This window comes from Bremia lactucae, linkage group LG7 (assembly GCF_004359215.1).
Source record: "Bremia lactucae strain SF5 linkage group LG7, whole genome shotgun sequence".
NCBI lineage: Eukaryota > Oomycota > Peronosporomycetes > Peronosporales > Peronosporaceae > Bremia > Bremia lactucae.
Window position 1 is genome coordinate 118,195 of NC_090616.1, and position 21,272 is coordinate 139,466.

The 21,272-nt window shown below is 47.1% G+C and overlaps 3 protein-coding genes across 3 annotated transcripts; 1 reads left to right on the top strand and 2 right to left on the bottom strand.

Moving 5' to 3' along the window:
- Positions 1-12,360: 12,360 nt before the first annotated feature.
- Positions 12,361-17,201, bottom strand: CCR75_005776 (uncharacterized protein; the record flags this gene model as incomplete). The annotated part of the gene is made up of 6 exons (XM_067963851.1): positions 12,361-13,365; positions 13,431-13,525; positions 13,609-14,564; positions 14,658-14,831; positions 15,183-15,297; positions 15,414-17,201. The coding sequence occupies 6 exons, from the start codon at positions 17,199-17,201 to the stop codon at positions 12,954-12,956; spliced, it is 3,540 nt and encodes a 1,179-aa protein (XP_067815950.1). The 3' UTR covers positions 12,361-12,953.
- On the top strand, positions 12,438-12,827 carry CCR75_005777 (uncharacterized protein; the record flags this gene model as incomplete). Its single annotated transcript, XM_067963852.1, has 1 exon — positions 12,438-12,827. One exon carries the CDS (start codon positions 12,438-12,440, stop codon positions 12,825-12,827), a length of 390 nt encoding a protein of 129 aa, XP_067815944.1.
- Positions 17,202-17,403: 202 nt separating the features above from the next.
- CCR75_005778 (uncharacterized protein) lies at positions 17,404-21,054 on the bottom strand (the record flags this gene model as incomplete). Its single annotated transcript, XM_067963853.1, has 3 exons — positions 17,404-20,667; positions 20,795-20,995; positions 21,046-21,054. The coding sequence occupies 3 exons, from the start codon at positions 21,052-21,054 to the stop codon at positions 17,404-17,406; spliced, it is 3,474 nt and encodes a 1,157-aa protein (XP_067815981.1).
- Positions 21,055-21,272: the final 218 nt, after the last annotated feature.

Below are 21,272 nucleotides of genomic sequence, written 5' to 3' on the forward strand. Positions count from 1 at the left end.
CTTTTTTGTCATGAAGCCTTTCTTAGCTGAATTATAGGAGACGCCAGAAACATCATCTGGCACACCACGGTTGGGATAAGAGCAGTCCTTGTTTTGAAAGATCATAAATGGGTAGCAAATTGAAGCGCCTGGTCCACCGGTAAGCCGTACAATTATCGTCATGCCCATGCCACCAGAAACAACGTCAGCGTTCTTGGCGTCATTATCACCACGGAATCCCAGCGTGTTCCCATTATCCATATTGATAACAAATTGTGTTCATCAGCAGTTTCCACCAAATTTTCATCCAAAGAACTGACTGAAATTTGCCTACACAGACACAATCAGCTAAAGTATGAACAATAATATCACAAATAACTTACGTGCCACAACTCCTAAGTGGCAAGCAATTTCTTTCTCGATATGTTCTATTCGCTGCTCGCTAACCATGAGCTTGCCAGTTTGTGCGCGGCCAACGATGTTTGTGGCTTCCATGAATCGTTGAATCCAGCGATAGTCAATTCGATCCATCAACAATTTTCCATTGCTGATGTATTGGGGACAAAAACCTGGATGAGACGACTCGCGAATAATGTCTTTTGTCAACTGTAGAAGCAGCTTCGGAGAGAACTTCACGCCCGCTTTCCGATAGCAATTGAAATCGTCCACTAAATCAGCATAAAGCCACTCAACCCAGTCTGCTCGCTTGCATCCACACCCTGGAGCTGCTTTCGACATCAGCTTCTTGCGTATCCCCGGTTGCCTATGATTGACAGAGACCATATTTTGGCAATCGCGAGCAATTGCAAAGATTTTGTTGCGATTGTTCCACCACCAACTCGCCTTCGTACAGTTGGCATTGACGCTACCGCGAAGGTCAGATGGAAACTCTTGCACGGCTCTTGCGAATAGGCCCTTCTTGCCGTTTGCTGCTTCGCCTCCAATCATTCACTTAACCACTCTGATCCTTGTCTGTTGTGTAGTCACTTGTTGGAGCTTGCGCTTTCGCGTCTGACCATTAAGTTCCCCACCGCATTCCTTGTCTTCTCCGTCTTCGACCTCAATTTCCTTCTCATCGCCTTCCCCAATATTTCGAGCCTGCCCGCGCGCAAACGCCGCCACGATCGAAGACGCGAAGAATGGGGACAACGCCGTTTTCTTCGGCAAGGCGCCATCGACCTATTAACGGCATTCTGGCCAAAATGAGAGATAATGCATGATGGCATCCATGGCAGCCGCAATATTGTCCTTGTTCCTTTCAATCGTGCCCAGATCATTGGTGTCAAAACCCCATTCCCAAAGCTTCGCCTTCAATTCAATCCGACAAACTTCTTAATCTCGCTTACTCATTGCGCTTCCCACCGCCACAAATGACAATCGCAGCTGTATTTCTCGCTATCCGGACTCCGTAGCTCTGCCCTATGAAAAGTGTGTATCCGGACTCCCGGATAAATAAAAAAAGGTGTATCACACTATGTAAGAAAACTCACAATTAAGGTTTACACACTAATGACGGATATTGGTTCAGAGAGGACTTTCCGCGGTTTTCGAATAGATGCTTACAAGATTTTACCAGCGCCACAACACTCAATCACGCAAATGAAACGAGATATGTGTTTCGGCAGATACGAAGGCCTTTGAGGTAGCATTTACAAGGATACGGCAAATTTTGATTGCGTTTTTTTCTATCTCAAAGTCATCTACAACATGAGCGAGACAGGCTTTTTCTAGTGCTTGCAAGCTGCCAACTCACTGGCAGCAAAGCAACTTGGGGTCATAAAAAGCAAGGAACTCATCACCATAACTATCTGCACAAACGCTGATGGCTAAGCTAAGATTCCGCTGCGGGTAATTGGGGAATCATTAAACTCTCTCTGTATTAAAAATGTTTATTGATAAATGTTGGGCTGCAAATATCATGCCAACAGCAAAGCGTGGAGACGCTTAATGTTTTCGCTCTGTGGCTGAAGGCGTTTGATCAGCGGATGGAAAGACGCATAGTTGTTCTTATCCTAGAAAGCTAAAGTGCATATTTCGAAATGAGAAATTATCTGAGCATAACATAACGTTGAAAAAGATTATGCCTCTTTGCCTCCCGCCAAATGCAACCTCAAAAATGAAGCCGTGTGACGCGGGTATATCCGGAACTTTTGAGGCATAGAACTGGCGTCAATTGGTTTTTTGCAACTTGATTGCTTCGTAAAAGCATTGATGAGTTTAGGAAAATCACAGTGCTGTAGGGAATTCGACTGGCAAATCAAACTTGGACATCTGACGTCTGCCCAGAAGCAAGTATACATTGCTTCTCTCATTGTAAGATATGTAATGATGGCTGCGATCACCAACAGCCACACTAAACGAGCTGCAAATGCTGGCAACACGTCTCGGGCACCATGCTAAAGTACCCTAGAGATATGAGGGCCTCATTGCACCACTAATTGATGATTCAAGTATCGAGTGTCCCGCCAGCCATGTGAGGAGAATGATGACAATGATAAAAGCAAGCCGCTGCAAGAATTTTAAAGCGCAGATGTGCAAATGTGGCTTCAAAATATTTCGCTGTTCATGTTACAGCAAGAAAACGTGGACCCTACTCTATTAGCCACTTATGAAAGATGCAGGACAAAGTGAGGGAACAATCAGAAGCTAAAAAGAAACAGTGCGTGATCAGCAGCTTCTGGTATAGAATAAAATGAGATACTGCAGAACCTCTCAGATGCTATTCTATTGATTTGATTACTATTTTGTCTATAAATTGGCATGCTGAACTTTGCAAAAATATTATACTTCGTTTACAATGATACTACTTTTACAATGATTCATAGCTGTAACGTCCATAAATTTAACAATTTGCTTGGTCACGGCTTTAAAACCTAAAGCAGTTGTTTTATAGAGGGGACCGGCCAACTTGATCAAATAAAAGAACAGAGGATTTTGATAATTGACTTGGTCCCGAGCTGGGGCCAAATAAAAGTTATTAAAACAGAGGGAATATCAAAAAGGGAGAGGTACTAAAACGGAGGAAATATCAAAAAGAGAGGGGTACCAAAACAGAAGGAGTTTACTGTATATCGTAATAATAGACCGCACGGGTATCTAAGTCTATGAAATTTGAAGTATGCAGAAACACTTACCTGCTCTCGTGTCAAAGCTCACGAGCCAGCACGTATGCATTGAACAGGGCACAGGATAGTGTAACAACACGAAAACTATGCGCCCTAACATGTCAGATGCGCGCAGGGTTAACAAGATCACGTACAGCGTCTGTTCAAAAGGTGAGAATTTGCAGCTGAGCTTTGCAGAAAGCTGAATATGCGTGTGGGCTGTCAGTTCTGAGCGGTTGTGTGTCGTTGTGGTTTAATATATATCTTAATGAAGACCGCACGGGAATCCAAGGCCATGATATTTGGAATTACTTAAGACAAGCCGAAGAGCTGACTCACCTCGCAACGTCAATCTAGCTTGAAAGCGGGTCAATTGGGCGTGAAATCGTCGCCACGCATGTTGAGGCTTTGCCGATCACCGAGATACGCGGAATGCTTTGGGTGCGGAAAGACAGACCAAATTTAAGCGAATTTGTTGTGGGAAGAAGAAAGGTACCGTCAGAATGGGGAAAAGCGGAGGTCATCAGAAGGTCAGTAACGACGATTTGGCTCTCGCGATTGGCGAAATCGAATCGAGCAAGCGCGGGACGCCCGGCGGGAAAAAGTGCAAGCCATCAGCTGGGTCTGTGAACGCGATTGGCAACATTAACGACAATAATTAGGCTTCTGGAGAGTGAGTCGAGTCGTCACTTGGTGAACGACGCCTCAATGATGCACGACATGGAAAATTGCAACCACGAAGTTTCCATGGCAGACGGGAAATTGCAACCACGAAGTTTCCATGGCAGACGAGAAGTCACTTAAGATGACGAAATGTGGTAACGCGCGTTTGCTGTCTTTGTGAACGAAAAAGAAAGAACTATCACGCCGACAGATGTGTATCTGGCCCGCAGTTTGCGCGTAACATTTTTGCGTATGGAATGCTCGAACAGAATGGTTTTGGGTTAATATACAACGGATCGAAACGTGCAATTGTTCGACGTTGTATGTTTAGACACCTATGACGGAAGTACGTCAAGAAAATCCATCGGATGTTATCATGTCTGCGCTCTCCAACGTGGCACCATACAGAGGTGTGCAGTATGGGTCGCCGATGCAGTTTCACTATAGGATGGGACATCTATCGCTTGATACGATCGAACGCATGGCGAAGCCAACATAATCAGGAAATAATAAAAAACTACTGACAGTAAAAAGACGGTGTGAAATTCATGCAACGAAGCTTAGCAGATGAAATACAAGCCGTCGCAGATCGACAGTGGAATGCATGCTCCGATCGATTAAATTGGCGGAGTAATTTGCTTGGACCTAAATGTCCACTGATACCAACGTATCGGCTCGGTAATCGTAAACTTGTAAGCTTCGTGGACCACACTTCAAACTATTGCCGCGTTTTCTTTGCCCTTAAAAAGGCAAAGCAGCAAAGAAGTTAAAGCACTGTCATAATTATTTCGAGAAGACGTTTAACTACAAGATTCACGTTCTTAGAACCGACGGCTGTGGCGAATACAACGACGTTGACTAATTCGGCCAAATCAATGGGGTGAGCGTCAGGGTCAATGAAGCAAGGAACCAAGCGTCGGATAACAAGGCCGATCGCATGCATAGGACGATAATTAGCATGGCGCGCATCATGATCTTTGCTAGTCAGCTATCGCTGAAGTTCTGGGGATACGCTGTAGAGTTCGCAGCGTACATCCAAAACAGAAGTCCGATTTGAGCGAACAAGGGACGTGTTCTCCGATCCAGATTACCTGATCTTTGGGACATAGTCGTCTTTATGAGCATCTGCTCTGTGTACGGACTCTGGAAAAATTTGCCGAAGCAGCGATCTGTGGCCAGTGTTATCACCGGTGTCAGCAACGAAACAAAGGGTATCGTGTGTTCTTGCAGATGGAATACAAGGTCGTCACAACACAGCGTGTTTCGGATATCGAAATATTGAATGAAAATCAGAACAATCCAATGCAGCGCTGATTGGCGTTTAGAGACCAAGCGGTGGCCACAGCGATGTTGCGAGCAAGCATGCTAAAATCGACGATGGTTCAAAGCAAAAGTAAACCAAAAAAACATGGGAAAGATATGCACATTGCACACGCTCATAGCCAAGACGCGCAGCAGAAACCATCGATAAGGAGGAGCAGATTGAAGACACAAGTGTTCCGCAAGAAAGGCGGCGATGACATCGTCGTGGTTGGCGTATATGTCGACGCTCTTTTGGAGACTGACCTAAGTGGAGAAGCAATTGATCGTTTTTAGGCATGCGCGTGGACCTCGACAGCGACGGGTTGTAAGTACTTGACCAGGAAGAGGCAACTCGGAAAATTTTACGAGAGAACAGGCTGGCGAATGCAAATTCTATGCTATCACCGATAAGCGCGGACTGCTACGAGATAAAGGACGAGGATAGCAAGCTGTTAGGCATGACAAGCGCGGCAGAAATGCCATCAATCATGGAAATCTAGTCACTCGTTGGGAGTTTGCTGTGGTTGGCGTGATGCTCACGGCGTGATGTGGCGTTTGCGGTGCACAAAGCGACGCGTCAAACCCACCAGCTTTGCGTCCACGCCTGGAAGCCGGCGAAGTGTATTGCGCGCTATTTAAACGAAACACATGGACTGAAATTGCGGATATATCCGAAAATCGGGTCGCAGGGGACCCCACACTGGAGTCATACAGCGAGTCAGATTTTGTGGTAGACGAAATGATCGAAAATTATTGACTGGATGTGTTTCATACTACTAAATTGCATGCCAGTAAGATGGAGCGCGAGATGCTTTGCGAGGTAAACATGGCGCTAGATTCTATCCGTATTGATGTATGTTGACAGTTAGGCGCCCATCAAACAGCTTGAAGGCGAAGCTTCATCGTACAAGTCTAAGCACGTTGACGTGCGACCAAAGTTTGTGTGCGACTATGCTAGCCATGGCGTCGCACTTGCGTGGTACGTGCGCTCGGACGAGATGCTGGCAGACTTGCTGGCAAAAGCGTAAGATCCGGCTAAGCTTACGAAGTTGTCCAAGCTGTGTAGCCGATCAAGGATTGGACGATGCAAACGGCTAAAGAAGGGTGCTGTGAAGATCCTTAGTAGTGATGCTATTATGGTCATGAAACTGGCATCGGAGGAGGAGTGTTTGAAAGGTAAGAGTTTGCAGCTGAGCTTTGCAGAAAGCTGAATGTGCGTGCAAGATAGCGGCTGTCAGTTCTGAGCGCTTGTGTATCGTCGTGGTTTTGTCTGACCATTCGTTGAAGGTTGTGGGAGAGAAAGTTACTGGTAAACGGTAACGGTAGCGTAATGAGCACAGAAGAAAGTATAACAACAGAATCGATTTCGCCCTCATCCTTCTGATAAGCTATTTCTAAGGCGTCGTATCGTAGAGCTTGTACTTAGTATCGATCAGGCAGTCAGAAACCGGTGCCCAGGATACTTCAAGACATGGGTAAATCTATTTGTAGGACATGATGGGTTGATTACGCCGCAAATGAATCCGGGAAATAGGTGGTGATAATATCGACGAATTATTGATATTTTTATAGAGAACTTACACGGAATAGGACACTTTCTATTAGAAATTCGGAGAAAAGGACGCTTTTTTACTCACAGGATAAGACACTTTCTAGTCTTTTTGATCTGAGGCTCGCGAGCGACGCAAGGAAGTCCCATAAAGTTCCCCCTCGCAATCTCGGAAGATTATCCCCGAGACATCTTCCCTCGAGATCACTATTCCCATTGCTCCATTCCTTTCTTCCACAGGAACTTTAATTAAACTGTTATGCCACGTACCATCACTCCCGACGTGCCAGCTTTGAAAGGAATATCCTTCGCTACCATGGATGAAGCAGTGATGGACAGTGTGCAAAAGATCACATCGGCTACATAGTCTCTGACAGAAACAAAACCAGAGGTGAAGCCTACCTCAAGTGTTCAATCGATGATTGTCTTGCATATGCATATTTTCCATAAAAAACAAACAGTATCGAATCAGTAAGGTGCAAGATAGCATTCATGCCAAGGATCCCTTGAGAAATCTCGGGGATCCCAGCGTGAGCACACATTTTTGGTAGAGTAGATTATGCACAATAGGAGAACTTGCAGGGAAGCTCATATGTGATCACTGGGGAGGAGGGCAGTAGTTTATTCCCTTTTATAGCTGGCGAAAAAAAGTGTCCTATCCTGTGAATATAAAATGTGTCTTATTCTGTAAATTTTCGATAAAAGTGTCCTATTCTGTGTAATTTATTATCTTTATACTGTGTGAAGTTGGTGCTGCTTATTAACCTTAAGGGGACACAAGCGATAATCTTAACCAAATACATTACATTTCTACCTTTCGACTTTAAGCTTTATCGTGTGATCCGTCTCAGAAGTTTTCAAATAAGAAGAGCTTAGACCTGCTTGTCAAACAGCATTCGCTTTTCGAATTTCAGCGCTCTTTTTTTGTCCAATTGTAATTAAGGAAACCCAGATGCGTGTCACCCGAACTGTAGCGGAGCTACCTCGCTCCTAAAGTCAGAGGAAGACTTTCAGACTCGAAAAGTCAGTTATTTCTATGGAACTAATGGGTCTACTAACTCAGGGAGTCGCACAAGCTAAAAAAGCTTGAGGAATTCTAGTCCAAGGGATTCAGGGGCTTGTAGAACTAAATGGCAACTAGTGCCCAAGACGATATACCTTAGAAAGGATTCTTGGTCTTACAGATCAATGCGCAAGCCTTAAGAAGGCACTTATCGCTTTAAGATCAAAAGGGGAACATGTCTTACGACACTAAATCGCCTCGCGAGAAACTCGCTTACTTGTATCCGAATGGTAACAGGGCTGATATCAGCAAGCCTATCGGCTAACCCCCCCCCAAGCCCTGAACCACGCAGTGGTATCGTTAATGTAACGCGTCGGTGGGTAAGACCGTTTTCATAGAACGGAGTATAGCCTGTAGAGGCATGGACAGCGTTATTTAATGCGAACTCCACCACTGGGAGCATTGAGCTCCAGCGCTTTGGTGTCTGAGCACACACGCTGCGTAAAACGCCTTCAATGATGCGATTGACACGTTGAGTTTGACCATCGGTCTGCGGGTGGTCCGCAGTAGACATATCCAATCTAGTGACGAGCACTCGGAAATCAATTTCCAAAATTTGCCTGTACAACGGGGGTCCCGATCAGAGACAATTGCCACTGGCAAACCATTTTGTCGAAACACGCGATCGATAAATAGCTAAGCTGTACCTTTACCATCAATGAAATCCGGCACGGCGCTAAGTGAGCCATTTTGCTCAATCGGTCAACAAATTCCACTTTGCCAGAGTGACCGGCGGAATCTTTCGGTAGACCGAAACCAAAATCCGTACTAATTGACTCCCAACAGCCGGAAGGCTCGCCAGTGGCGCAGCAGCATGCGCCGAGGGTTTAACCCGTTGGCATGTTTCGCATGTGCGAACATATGTGCTGACCCATTTATGAAGTTTGGGCCACCAATAAATCTTGCTTACAGAGCCGTAGTTTTTTTCGCTACCGAGATGACCACCAAGGACAGTATCGTGTGCCTCATAGAGGATTCGATACTTCAAATCCTCATCATGAGGAACAACGACACGAGGAGGGTCCGCAGTGTCTGTGCAATAAAGCAACAGATCGTTATCGTTAAAAAATCGATGTAATTTTGCACGCAAACGTGCCGGCAATTTAATTCCTGAACCAGAGTTCTTTAGAGCTCGTAGTAGAGCTACTCACGGCTCATCCTGGATGTAAGCCGAACGGAGTAGTTCAGGTAAAGGCGACATTATAGTCATTAAATGAGAGAGCTCATAAACCGGCCTGCGTGACAACGCATCGGCCAAAGCATTCTGCTTGCCGGGCTTATACTTCACCTCGAAGTTGTAATCAGCGAAAAAGGATAGCCATCGGGCCACTCTCTGTGAGAGATGGGGCGACTTAGTCGCCGTGTGTAATGACGCGTGATCTGTACCATCACAAACGGCTAAGAGCCGAGCAGATGAACTCTGAATTTGACGAGAGCATACTTCATAGCAAGTAGCTCTTTGTCATGAATTGGGTAGTTCTTTTCCGCAGCTTTAAGCTGTCTAGACTCGAACGCAATAACACGTTCACGCCCACCAACATCTGTTTGTAACAGAGCACTGCCAATGGCAATATCCGATGCGTCACAGACGACACCGAAATGCCAATTTGGATTTGGAAGTGCCAGGATCGGGGCATGGATAAGACTATCCTTAACTGCTCGAGAAGCTTATGTTCGGTGCTAGTCCATCACCATTCTGTTTCCTTTTTAAGAAGATTAGATAATGGCTTAGCCATATCAGCGTCATTTTTGCTGTATTTGTGTAAATAATGGGCCAGACCCAACCACTTACGCAGATCCTTTTGGTTTCTAGGAACCGGCCAATCTACTATGGCTTTTACCTTAGCGGGATCCGCTCTTAGGCCTCACTTCGTAAAGAAGCACCCTACGAAAGGAATTTCTTCTGTGTCAAAAATACATTTGGATGCATTGGCATACAATTCATTTCTGCGCATACGCTCGAGCACTGCTCGCAAATGGTCTAAATAGTTTTCCGTATCCGACTGACCCTGCTTTGCACGACTATGAACAAAAACGTCATCAAAATAAGTGTGTGCAGAACCTCGATGAGAGCGGAACAGTTGCGTCGCTAGACGATTAAATGTTGCCGTGGCATTGGAAAGCCCTTGTGGCATACCACTTGGGGTGCTAATCGCTGTAAGCGGGATATCGCTAGATCACATGAGCAGTTGGTAGTAACCATTGACTAAGTTCAGTGCACTGTACAGTGTACAAGCCAATCATATCGTTTCTGAAGAACATCCTTTTTAGGAATGGGGGTTTGTGCTGGTATAGTGACAGCGTTAAGCTTATTATAAGCATGTACAATGCGCCATTTACCATTTGGCTTTTTGACACAAAATGCCGGTGTCGAATGAGAAGATTTGCTCTATCGTACCATTCCAGCCTAACCAAGTCAATTCATGACAAACACCTCTATCCGGAGGTAAAACAGATGATGGATTATTACACACCACATCTTGAAATTCCTTTATTAAGAAATAAAAAGGATCCGTAGGATCTTTAAAGGATCGATGACCCATTTTGCGCACTAGGTGCAGCTTTTGTGTCATCCAGGACAGCTTCGTCTAGAAGTGACGATGAGTTTAACTCAATTGTTGGTCAAATGACCACCATCTTAGATAAGTCGCCAGCCTTTAAGGCTGGACCGCACTCATCAATAGACATTTCGTCTTGCTCTAAAAGAGCATGTAACTAAAGGATTGCCGTAAGGGTAACTCCCCCCTCAAGTTTACCGATTACACCATTCACAAGCGTGTGTAATTGCTCACACGTATCACTTTGTAAGGGTATAAACGCTTTGTGTCCCTCCTGTCTTGGAGTGGAGACAATACGCCTCTTAGAGGCCGGGACGTTCACGTCCCTAAATTTTCAAGCCTGTATTGGTTTTATACAAGACATGGTGTCTAATTTGACATCCGACAAGGAGTTAGGTAGCTCAACTTCCTTGCCCAGCGACCATTTACGTGTCGCTTTACGTGTATTAGAAGGGTGTGGACCCGAAAATGCCCCGGCGAACCGCCACAAGTGTCACTAGTGACACTCAGTATGGTGCCACCTCGGCCAACTATACTAGGTGGACTTAGACGTGCCACTACACGTATCTCAGCAATATTGCACCCTTGATGATTCGGCCTTAGGCCAACTATAATTTCAGCATTCAGTGAATCGTTATTACAACGAGTGTCACTCGACGGAGAACGTGTCGTACCACTTCTTTCTGCTGATTCGGGCTCAGAATTAATGTTTGATACGTTAGAATTTATAAACTCAGATATTCCAATGTCTAAAACACTGACAGACTTATTCACTGATCCGCGCCAATAGTGCTATTGTTGCCTAGCAAAGGTGGGTTCATGACTCTCCAAAACTTTGCTAGGAACACTGCGCGTGGCGCCTAAGGTCTTATGGTGTTCTAACTAGGCCATACCAAGGATGAGATCATATCTCGAATCCAAATCAAGGACGAGATAGCATTCCATACTGACAGAATCCAAAGACTTTATTCCTAACTTCAATGGAACTTTGGGAACAGTGACACGAGTCCCAGTCGCTAAGCGAACAGTGATTGTATCACCTTCATGCACTTCAAGCGCCTCAACGCATTGCTGACTTCCTTCAAGGGAAAGGCGTCGAGCATTGTTGCAAGACGCTCCTGAGTCAATTAAAATTGACCACGGCTTATCAAAGCCCTTTACAGTCACTTGATCGTCTAGCAAGCGAGGCTTGTACTCTCGCCACGTGCCATTAAGAACCGAGCTAAAAGGGGCTAGGTTCCGTTTACTCTCACCTCCTAGAGGTTCAACAGAGCCTAGGTCTTCCCCAGTAGGGCGCCCCGCACCTACTGGGTATCGACGTTTTTCCGCACCGTACCAGATCTCTGGTATAGGTCGGAGTTTTGGAGCTCTTTCGAGTTTACGCGAATTTCGTAGGGGGCAGGCCGGACGTAAATGTTTCGTGCTTCCGCACATATATCATCAACGAATGGTCTTATGCTGTTCCACAGCTTGAAGAGCCTCTTCTCCTTCCTCAACGAGGCTTAAGTCCATGGGTTTCTCTCTATTAGACGGAACCCATGTGCTCGAAGAGCCTGTTCGGTAAACAGGCGTGCTAATGCGAGCAGACTTAAAGTCGAACTCGGCGCTATGGTAACTTCCTCTTCGAAAGTAGCAGGATGAGATCGGAATTATTCCGCCCGGGCAACGCCCTCATTGAGTTCCCCCATAAAAATGGTTACGGCAATTGCTTCTTGCACCGGGTCTTGATGCATAGATGCAATGAGAGTTCTCAACTCCTGGAAAATGTCTCCTAGGGTTCTTTTACCCTGTCGAGTCGCAATTAAGGTACGGGTCAATCTTGATGGACGAGACGCGCTAGGAGCCGTGCTCGCATGCGAAAAGCCTAATCAGGCGGTGCAAACATGCTGGTTATTTGCTCTTTCAGCGAATCCCATGAGGGAAAAGCGTCGTTTATAGACGTGCTGCGCGATAGTGCCCACTCCATGGCTCTACTTTTAAGTTTGGAAATGGCCATAGCCACCTTTTGCCGCTCTGTTTAGGATAAGGCGAATTAATGGACATTTCCATCTGCTTAATCCAAAAAGGGAGATTTTCTCCCTCTTTCCTTCAAATGTCTTCACATTTACAGCTAGATTCAGATAAAATTCTATATCAGTTTCGTGAATTTTGTTAAAAGTTCTGTTTCATTAAAAAATAGCACGAGGTTACCCCGTAGCCCCTGACTTGTTGACGCAGCCATGGCCACGCCCAACTTTCACACCCCCAACCAGGAGATGCCGCCACCAGGCGGTTTTAAGGCATTTAACTTTGCCAGGAATGGTCCAGCTACTCGTGGACCTCCAGGTTGGTCGCTCTTCCTCGGCACGTTCGTCGTCACGTCCGTGGGTTTCTATCTCGTGGGCCAGCAGAACCAACACCAGCGCGCAATTGCCAAGGAAGAGCGCGAGAATCGCATCGCTCTGCTTCCATTCCTCCAAGCAGAGGCCGATGTCGAATACCTGACTCAAGAGAAGCACATGCTGGACAAAGAGCGCGAGGTCATGAAGAATGTGCCTGGCTGGGTGGCGGGTCAATCGACGTACCACTCGAATCGCTACCAGGCGCCTCTATACGCGCAAAAGGAGTGAACGCAGACAAAAGTTCATGAACGAAACGGACATATTCTGCTCATAAGTGGATGGAAATATAATGCGATGAATTGTATGCCTGCTACGTCTTGTGTACCACTACTCCTGCGACAGCGTACGTCCTGATCAGAGCCCCTCGTCCATTTCATCTTCAATTTCCTTGGCGAGTTCCTCTTCTTGCATTTCACGTTCGAGACGCTCCTCGGCGCTCTCGAGGTCTTTCTTGTAAGCATCGGGTGGATACCGCATGGCTTTCACCGCTTCATTATGCACGTCGAGACAAAAAGTGATACGCCGTTGAAACGCGCTTTGGGGGTCGTTTGTGGTGTAGACATCAACAGTCTCTTTGAGCTGCAACCAGCCGTTCTCATGATCGATCACGGCGTCAATCACACCGTCACGGATCGCCTTGGCACACACAAACTCGGCGTTTTGCACATTCTCAAGCGCAAGCTTCTCGCAGATGTCGGACAGTAAAATACGCGAGTATGACGTGCTGATCTTGCGCAGACCAGTCTTGATGACGTTGTGGCGCAAGCTGCAAAGAGTAGACACTTATGAGCACGTACGAGCCTTTATAACGCAAAAGGCACCGCGACGTACCGAAGGACAAGCGAGTACGTGTTGTCGGCCTTGAAAGCCGCGCCATGGTCAGCCAAGACCACGTTAAACTCTTCCAAGTTGCCTACACGAACAGCCTGCACGTCGTTAAAAGAAACACAGACGCCATCATCTTGTTAGTAGCTTGCAGAGCCTTAAAAAAACTCTTGAACAACTTTACGTTTGTCAATTGCAAATACGGCGCCAGGGCCTGCCGAAGCTCGTCTTGATGAAACACACTCCGTTCGGGAACTTCGCCCATGAGCAGCTGCACAATAACAGCGAGCTTGTGCACGGTGCATCGAAAACCGAACGCGGTGTTTGCAGGCGCTTTGCGGATCGATTGCATCAATTTTGTGTACGCCTCTGTGTACTCGAGCTGCACGGCTTGGATCTTCCCAACGTAGTACAAATAGCGCACAAATTGGTTGTTGGAGACCGACTCTGGAAACGTGGTCTTACTCACAAACTTGTAAGCTTGTTCGTACAGATTTTCCTCGAGGTAATTCCGTAGCAGCAAGTTAATGAGTGTGGCTTGACCGGCCTCGTCGTAGCGCAAGCACGACGTGCGATGAGCTTTGAGCAAAGTATTGCGGATCGTCGGGAGGTCATGGCCGAATTGCTCGTGAATATTCGAGTAGTACGTGAGCACTTTCGCGTGGAAAAGGTCTAACGTGCGGCGATTAAACTGCTGGCAGCGAGCCACGACCCTATCCACCGTTTCAAGGGCTTCTTGGCCGAGCTTGTACTTCACTAGCGCTGCCAAAACGAACAGGTACAGATAGATCTCCACTTCAATTAGGTCTACAACCGGTAGCGTGACAACGAGAGTGGCAGAAGGAAGAGCAGCTTCCACCTCGGGAGACGCTTCTGTCATTTCGACGTCCTCATCCGTAGTAACAGCATCGCGGGATTTCATTACATCAGCTTGAACCTTGGCCTCGATCTGATCCAATAGCGCCAGCAGCACGGGTTTGGACGGATTCTGAGTGGGTAATAGTTGCTCGACGACCTGCTGCAGCTGAGCTACTGAGAGAGTCTTGCGCAACCTACTGGTGGCACGAAAGATGCGTGGGATTTTTTCTTTGGCATTGGTTTTTACAACGGTCTCGAGTAGAGAAAGCGTCCGCTTTAGTTCTGTAAACAAACAGCGACAACAGCATTAGACCAAAACGTTCCGGATGCCTAATTGCTAAGCAATAATGCTCAATTTCTTGAGCTGCAAGTAACCTTCATAGACTTTCGCTTCTTCCGAAGCCAACTCCTTTGCATTGATGTGATGCGCTTTGTAGGAGGGCGTCTGCGAGAAGGTTGAGTGTGCGCTCATAATGAGATGAGGGGATGACAAAGATTGCGACGGACTTTGAGGCAGCTTACGTAAATTTGAGTGCGACCCCAAAAATGCTATCAAAATTGATGGAATATATTTCCTTATTTTGACCTGAATATTTATTTCGTATCACCTATTCAAGGTGAGAGATCGTTTTTTTTTTAATCTTTTAATTAGAACGACATATTATGATAACGGTGGCAGCACACAGCCAAAAATTAGTTGCTTTGCTTGCACCGTGTCGCACGTAAGCCAAAGAATCAGTTTTGCAATAAGCAGGTACACCATACCTGCAGTGGAGCTAAATATATTGAATGCATTCTTGGTTCCACTAGTAACCTCCTTTTAGAATATGGCTGTCTAAATTTGATAATCAAAAAGCCGGCTCCTTCACGAATACTGTCTCAAGTTCACACGATACTTACCTTTTGTCTGTGTTTCCAAAATGGCAAATTTGCTTTGGTCGACGTGATAATACTTCAAGCTTTTTTTTGAACTCTTAAGACGAAGCGCTGCGTTTGAGGCTGGGTAACTTTTGACCTGCCATGTAAAAATTTTTTTTTTAGTACCTACGGATCAAGACTGCAGCGCTGGATCGATCATGATCGTAGATCGTCCTATTACCATTCATATATGAAAGGCTATCGTCCTGTCACCCCATCGTGTACGCGAAAGCCCTCCATGGCAAATTGCCGCAACTTTGTCTCGAGTCCAGCGTAGCTAAGGTTGGCAAACTTTTGTAGGACGAAGTGCTTGCTTTGATTTAAATATCGTTCGCCGTAACAATACACGCCGGTGCTAAAGTCTGGTGATGCTTCATAGGTCTGAATCCGGTAATTCGACCGCCGCGACGTATTTTTGAACGTGATCAAATGAGTCCAAATAGCCATGTCAGGATATCCATCGGGTCCGAGCGCATTTAAGTCAGGCGAAACGCTATTCTCGAGCTCATCTTCATTGGCTTTGCTGTCATCGAGTGTGAGACGATCTTTTTCAGCCAATTCTTTGCGCAAGCGTTTCTTGCGAGCACGCCGGATGGCTGCCGCTTTGTACACAGTCGGACCTCGCCGTACTGTGCCCATGAGTTTATGTGAGTTGCGATGGAGAAAAAGTACACCACCCTCGGCGTCATGCTGTACCATCGTCATGCCACAAAAACTATCATTTATAACCTTGCCAGCCACAGCAGGCGGTGATTGAATCATATGAAACTTAGCGCCCTGCTTCAGCCATGCGAACCGGAAAAGATCTTTGTCACCGTGCGCGAGCTTCATTCTGTCAAAGTAATTTGGCCGATGAAGCGTATAAAACTTCACAAGCTCAAGCGGTCCAGCCTGTCGTCGTCGATTGACGAGCAGCTGACCACTCTCCTGCTCAAACATGTTAATGAATGGCAAATCAAGAAGCTCCCAGACGAGAGAATGTGGCTGGATATTGAAAATAGTGCTCGTAGGATGCCAGAAGTCCGGCCAAAATACTGCTCCGGTCTCTTTGAATTCCGGGGATTCGAATAAAAACGTCGGATCCCGCACCGGCACATTGTCAGCATCTAGAAACAGCACCGACTCGAAGACGCTATGATATATGGCATATACTTTGGTTGCAAATCCCGCAACACCAAACTCGGCAATTGCTCGTAACGTGATACCTCTACCCATTTGATTTGAGAGCTTTTGGAGCTCGGTGAACGCTTCTGGATATAATTGCATTTCTTGCTTTCGAAACCAGAGCTCGATGGGCAATCGGCAGACCAGTACTTCTCGCAACGCTCGAATCGTTGCGTACGCACTAGCCAGTAATTCTGGGTAGACCACCATTACAATACCGTTCCGTGGTTCCGTTTGCTGCAGTGGATTTGGTGCGATATTTGGCAGCAACAAATTCGAAATCTGCGCTTTCCTAACGACCTCGCGGGCTTTTTGAGGAACAAGAGCAAATTCCCACGCGTCAGAACATCGGAATTTCCCTCCGTCCCGCATACTAGAGCAATATCGGTGCATCACTCGAAAACTTTCGCCAGTATCTTTGTCAGTGACCTCGCAGTAGCCTGATGAACCGTATGGGACGACGGTGTTGCATGGAAAATCAAGACCCGGTACTCGAAATCCATCTGGAGTGCAATTGCTTGTTGCTTTCCAGCCAATGCACCGCAATCTCCGACGCTTCGCTTCCCATACGGGAAATGGAAGCACGTTCTTAGCATGGGCTTCGGCCTCTGCTATTGTCCTTTCGTCCTGCGCTTTCAAGACGTGGTTCCAATTTGAATATGAACTTTCTAGCTCGGCAAACGTAATGTTTGTACGCAGTTCGAGATCCTCGTGCGCGTGTAAATAGCTCAATGTTTTTTTATCCTGGAGAGAGCTAGAAATGAAATTATCGGGTCGTTTTTCGAAAGTGTTATTACTAACCATGAGCAACGTGATAAGCACAAAAGTTAGAAGCATTAGGCACACCCAGCGCCTCGTTTGAGGTGACCATGACTTCAATAATGCCTTTTGAATTGGCAAAGACTTTTCGGGATCATTAGAGTGGTTTCTAGTTCTCGGACGCAACCGGGCGGCCATCGAAGGGACTTGGAAATGTGAGGCGCACTTAGGAACAGAATGATACCATGTAGATGTACTTAAAATTGAGTTTTTGTACTTACTATGCATGCATATGTTGGACGTGGTTCACTAAGACAACGGCGTCTGACGTAACGTAACGACAGTAAGGGCATGGGTGATACTCTGTTGGTTCTGCAGGGGCTGAGGGAGGCACTGAAATCACTGGAATGGTCGGCTCCAAACCATAGAACGTGTTTCCTCCCAACACAGCAACGGGTGGAATCTCAGGAGTTACCGGCCGATTCGTAGCATGAGCTGTCTCAACGTGTGAGACCATCACCACCGCATCTGGCGTGGCAAACAAGCAGTATGGACATCGATCATCCTCGGACGGAGTGGGCGCTGTCTGGTACATCGGATGATATGCACCGTCAATCATCTCAACATGCGTGGAGTACTCTCGACGCGGGCGTCGTCGTCGTGACCGGGCAACACCGTGTTTGCCTAGTTTCTGAAGCCACCGGGTAATCAAGGCGATAATTATTAAAGCGAGAATTGTGCAGCCCACAATGATGGCAATTGCCCAGTCAGACCAGAACGACTTGCTGCTTCTGGTCGGAATCACTGATCCGGACGTGAATCCGATGGCACTTGACGACGCAACAAAGGCAAAGCTCTGCGTATCCGCTAGCAGCACGCTACGACCATACACGACAGCCTCAACCACAATTTCTCCGTTTTCTCCGAGCGCTGAATAATCCGATTCATTGCCACTGCCGCTATAGCTTGTGGAATTGTTGTCTAAAACCGCAGCAAGGAGATCAGCATAGGTTACCTGGACCATCTCGACATTATTCTTGGAATCCCTTCCAGTGCTTGGATCAGCTGTCAACGGTCCAAATGTCTGCGTGCCACCAAGAATACGAACGACCAGATCCAGATCATGCTGCAACTGAGACGTAGCTTGAAGGGATCCTGGCGGGTCCGTCCACACAAGCGTGGCGCGCAAATCCACGTCTCGAGCGACTGTAAACGTAATTACAACTTCACCATTGTGAGCAATGAGCCCCTCGGAATTTTCAGTTGAGTTGGGTAAAAAATAGAGCGATGGCAGGTCACTGCGATTTCCAGTAAAGTCCACAATGTTGGTAAGATTGGGTTTGCCATAGCCCTGATACACATCCGGATACGTAACGTCAGCAGCGTCAGAGGCCAGGCTTGAACAAGACACAAAACCATTGGGTAAAGCAGCCATTCGCTGTTGCAAAGAGTCTCCGCTATGAATAATTAACGCTTTGAGCAGTGCAGCCGGTACATAACTCATGGCAAATGTTGTATTCTTCCTGCCATTTCTCCACCAACCGTCACGAAGCCATTCATACAGAAGCACCGCGACGCCAGTGACCACAGGTGTTGCCTGCGACGTGCCTTGAAGAGAGCACGTGGCCGAGCTTTCCGTGGTCGACCCCGGAGCTTCTGATTGACTGGATACGAGAGTCATCCCTGGAGCAACAACGTCAGGCTTTAATCGTCCGTCTGTCGTCGGCCCTCCAGACGAGAACGACGCCACAGTGCGCTCGTTAAAGATCTCCGGGCACCCAAAAGTCGTAAACGAAGCTGCCGAGTTAAGCGACGCTCCAACCGAAATGACATTTTTCGCGCCAGATGGCGACGAAATAGTGCGTTGCCCCGTAAGCGTAGACTCGCCACTGTTGCCTGCTGCCACAACCACAAGAACTTCCGGGTTTGCATAGATAAATGCATCCAAGTCTCTGGCTTGCGCGCTGTAGTCCGATCCCGGTGTGCCCCACGAGAATGAGAAAATCCGGGCACCCGCAGCCAGCTGACTTCTAACCAAGTCACTTGCATCAGCAGGCGTGGCAAGCGACACGGGACAGTTCTGTCGACCTGCACAGGTTTCGCTCTGCGTCCCAATGTCCATAAAAGCTATCCGAGCTCTGTCAGCAATCCCAAGATCAGGATAATTGCCGCTGAATGAGCTGCCAGCTAAAAGGCCAGCAATGTGTGTGCCGTGACCACACGTAATGGTCTCGGATTCATCGTTACGATTGGCCCAGGCATTATACATAACTACCTTCCGAGCCGAGAGCACCATCCCAGAATAAACGTCGCGGTTGTCTTGATCAAATTGATCGTGGTAGAGATACAGCCCTGTATCGGTTATGCCCACGACAACGTCATTTCCTCGAATCCCTGCCTCTCGAGCGGAATCAACTCCCACAAGACTTGGCACGTACGCATCAAGTCTTCGATGGTTCTGAAGTCGCGACCAGCGCTCGTGCTCTTGGCCTTGTAACGAGTTGTGCGTCAATTTGTGCTGCTCGTCAATCCACTCAACTGAACTCTCAGCGACCGCAAGCGCGACAATCTGAATCCACGTCTGAAGATCCTGTAGTGGTTTTGTAAAGATCGATCTCGGTTGGAGACTGTTCCGTTCAAATACATTTAACAAACCAACGAGATCGCTTGCTCGCTGCTGGAGAGAGCTCAGTACAGCAAGTTGGTCTGCTTCTTGCACCAATCGAATCTCCAAGGCAGGAGCTACGACCAACGACGCGTTATTGCTCCTTCCATGCGCCATCCTATTCGCAAGCTGTGCTGCGCTGCGCGCAAAGGGCATAAGCTTTAAAATCGCAGGCAAATCGACCACTACATCGACACACTCGAGCGCGCGAAGCTGGTTTGCCAGCACTTCATGGGCATGTATCAATACGACAGTGTTTGCTCCCAATCTGTCTCCTCTTCTTGTCAATAAAGGCATTTCGCTCTCCTGCTCGTAGCCCGTGATCGTCCTAATTGATACAATACACGCTCTGTCGTGGTCTTCTTCCTGTCCTGAGACCAATTTTATCAAACGCGGCTTCCGCTCGGCTTTCTCTTCCTGCACCGTGTCGTCGTCCTCTACAGTCGGTAGCATTTTGTCCTGCAAGAAAGCCAATTGACACGCGTCGGCCGTGACGCTGTCACCGCCCAACATCGCATCGTACGCCTCGAAAAAGGCGTGATGGAATCCTTCGAACACCTGGGCACTGTCGGCAGCTGAAAGAGTCATCGAAAAAGCTAACGTCGATGCATTCTGTTCAATGTTTCGACAAGAAAGCACGTCGATTTGTTGCGGGTTCTCGCTTGTATCGGACGCTTCAAGCGTGCGCCGGCGACGACCGCAGAGCTCTGGCGAGCATTGTGATGCCGGAGAAAGCAGCGCGTGCGAGCAGTGGAAGGCGCATAAGGCAGCTGCGTCCACAAACACGAGGCCTTCTGCGTCTTCAAGCGCAGCGAAACAGCACCCGAATAACCCCGTCGAGAGCCACAAGCCCCAAGTAACCCGCATTGGACGCGGCCACTTCAATAGAAAATTTAACAAGTTTCCTCAGGAAACGGCAACTGACGGATAGTCACTTCCCAACACAAATCGATGTGCAAAAAGACAATATCACTAGAAATACTATTTAAACGGTAAGCTACCACACCAGCAATGGTGATGACGAAGTCAAATCGAAAACCCAAGACATCATAAGGTCGCACTTCACAAGTGATCGCGCCGTAAACATTTGGTTTGCGGTGCACAACCCCGTGATGCTTTTATTAATGGATACAGTGACAATCATATGCGATGTAACATCACTGTTATGATTGATTTGGAGCAAAAGATTCAGCTCAGCCCATTTCTCCTGACCAAAAAAAATCATGAAAAATTTAGAATAGAACTAAAAATACGCACGCTTGCCATCGTGTCGGCAAAAAAGAGCACATTAATTTAAATGGGTTGGGGGAACCATTATATTTGAAAGCAAACGGTCAGCTCAATCAATATCACCATATCAGTTATACACTTGGCTTCTTCTTATGATCTGAGCCTGGTCGCCCACCCCATACGATGAGTATTTAGGCTAAAATGAAAGTACGAGATTTCAGCGCGTTTAAACGACATCTGCTTCGCGGAAGGCA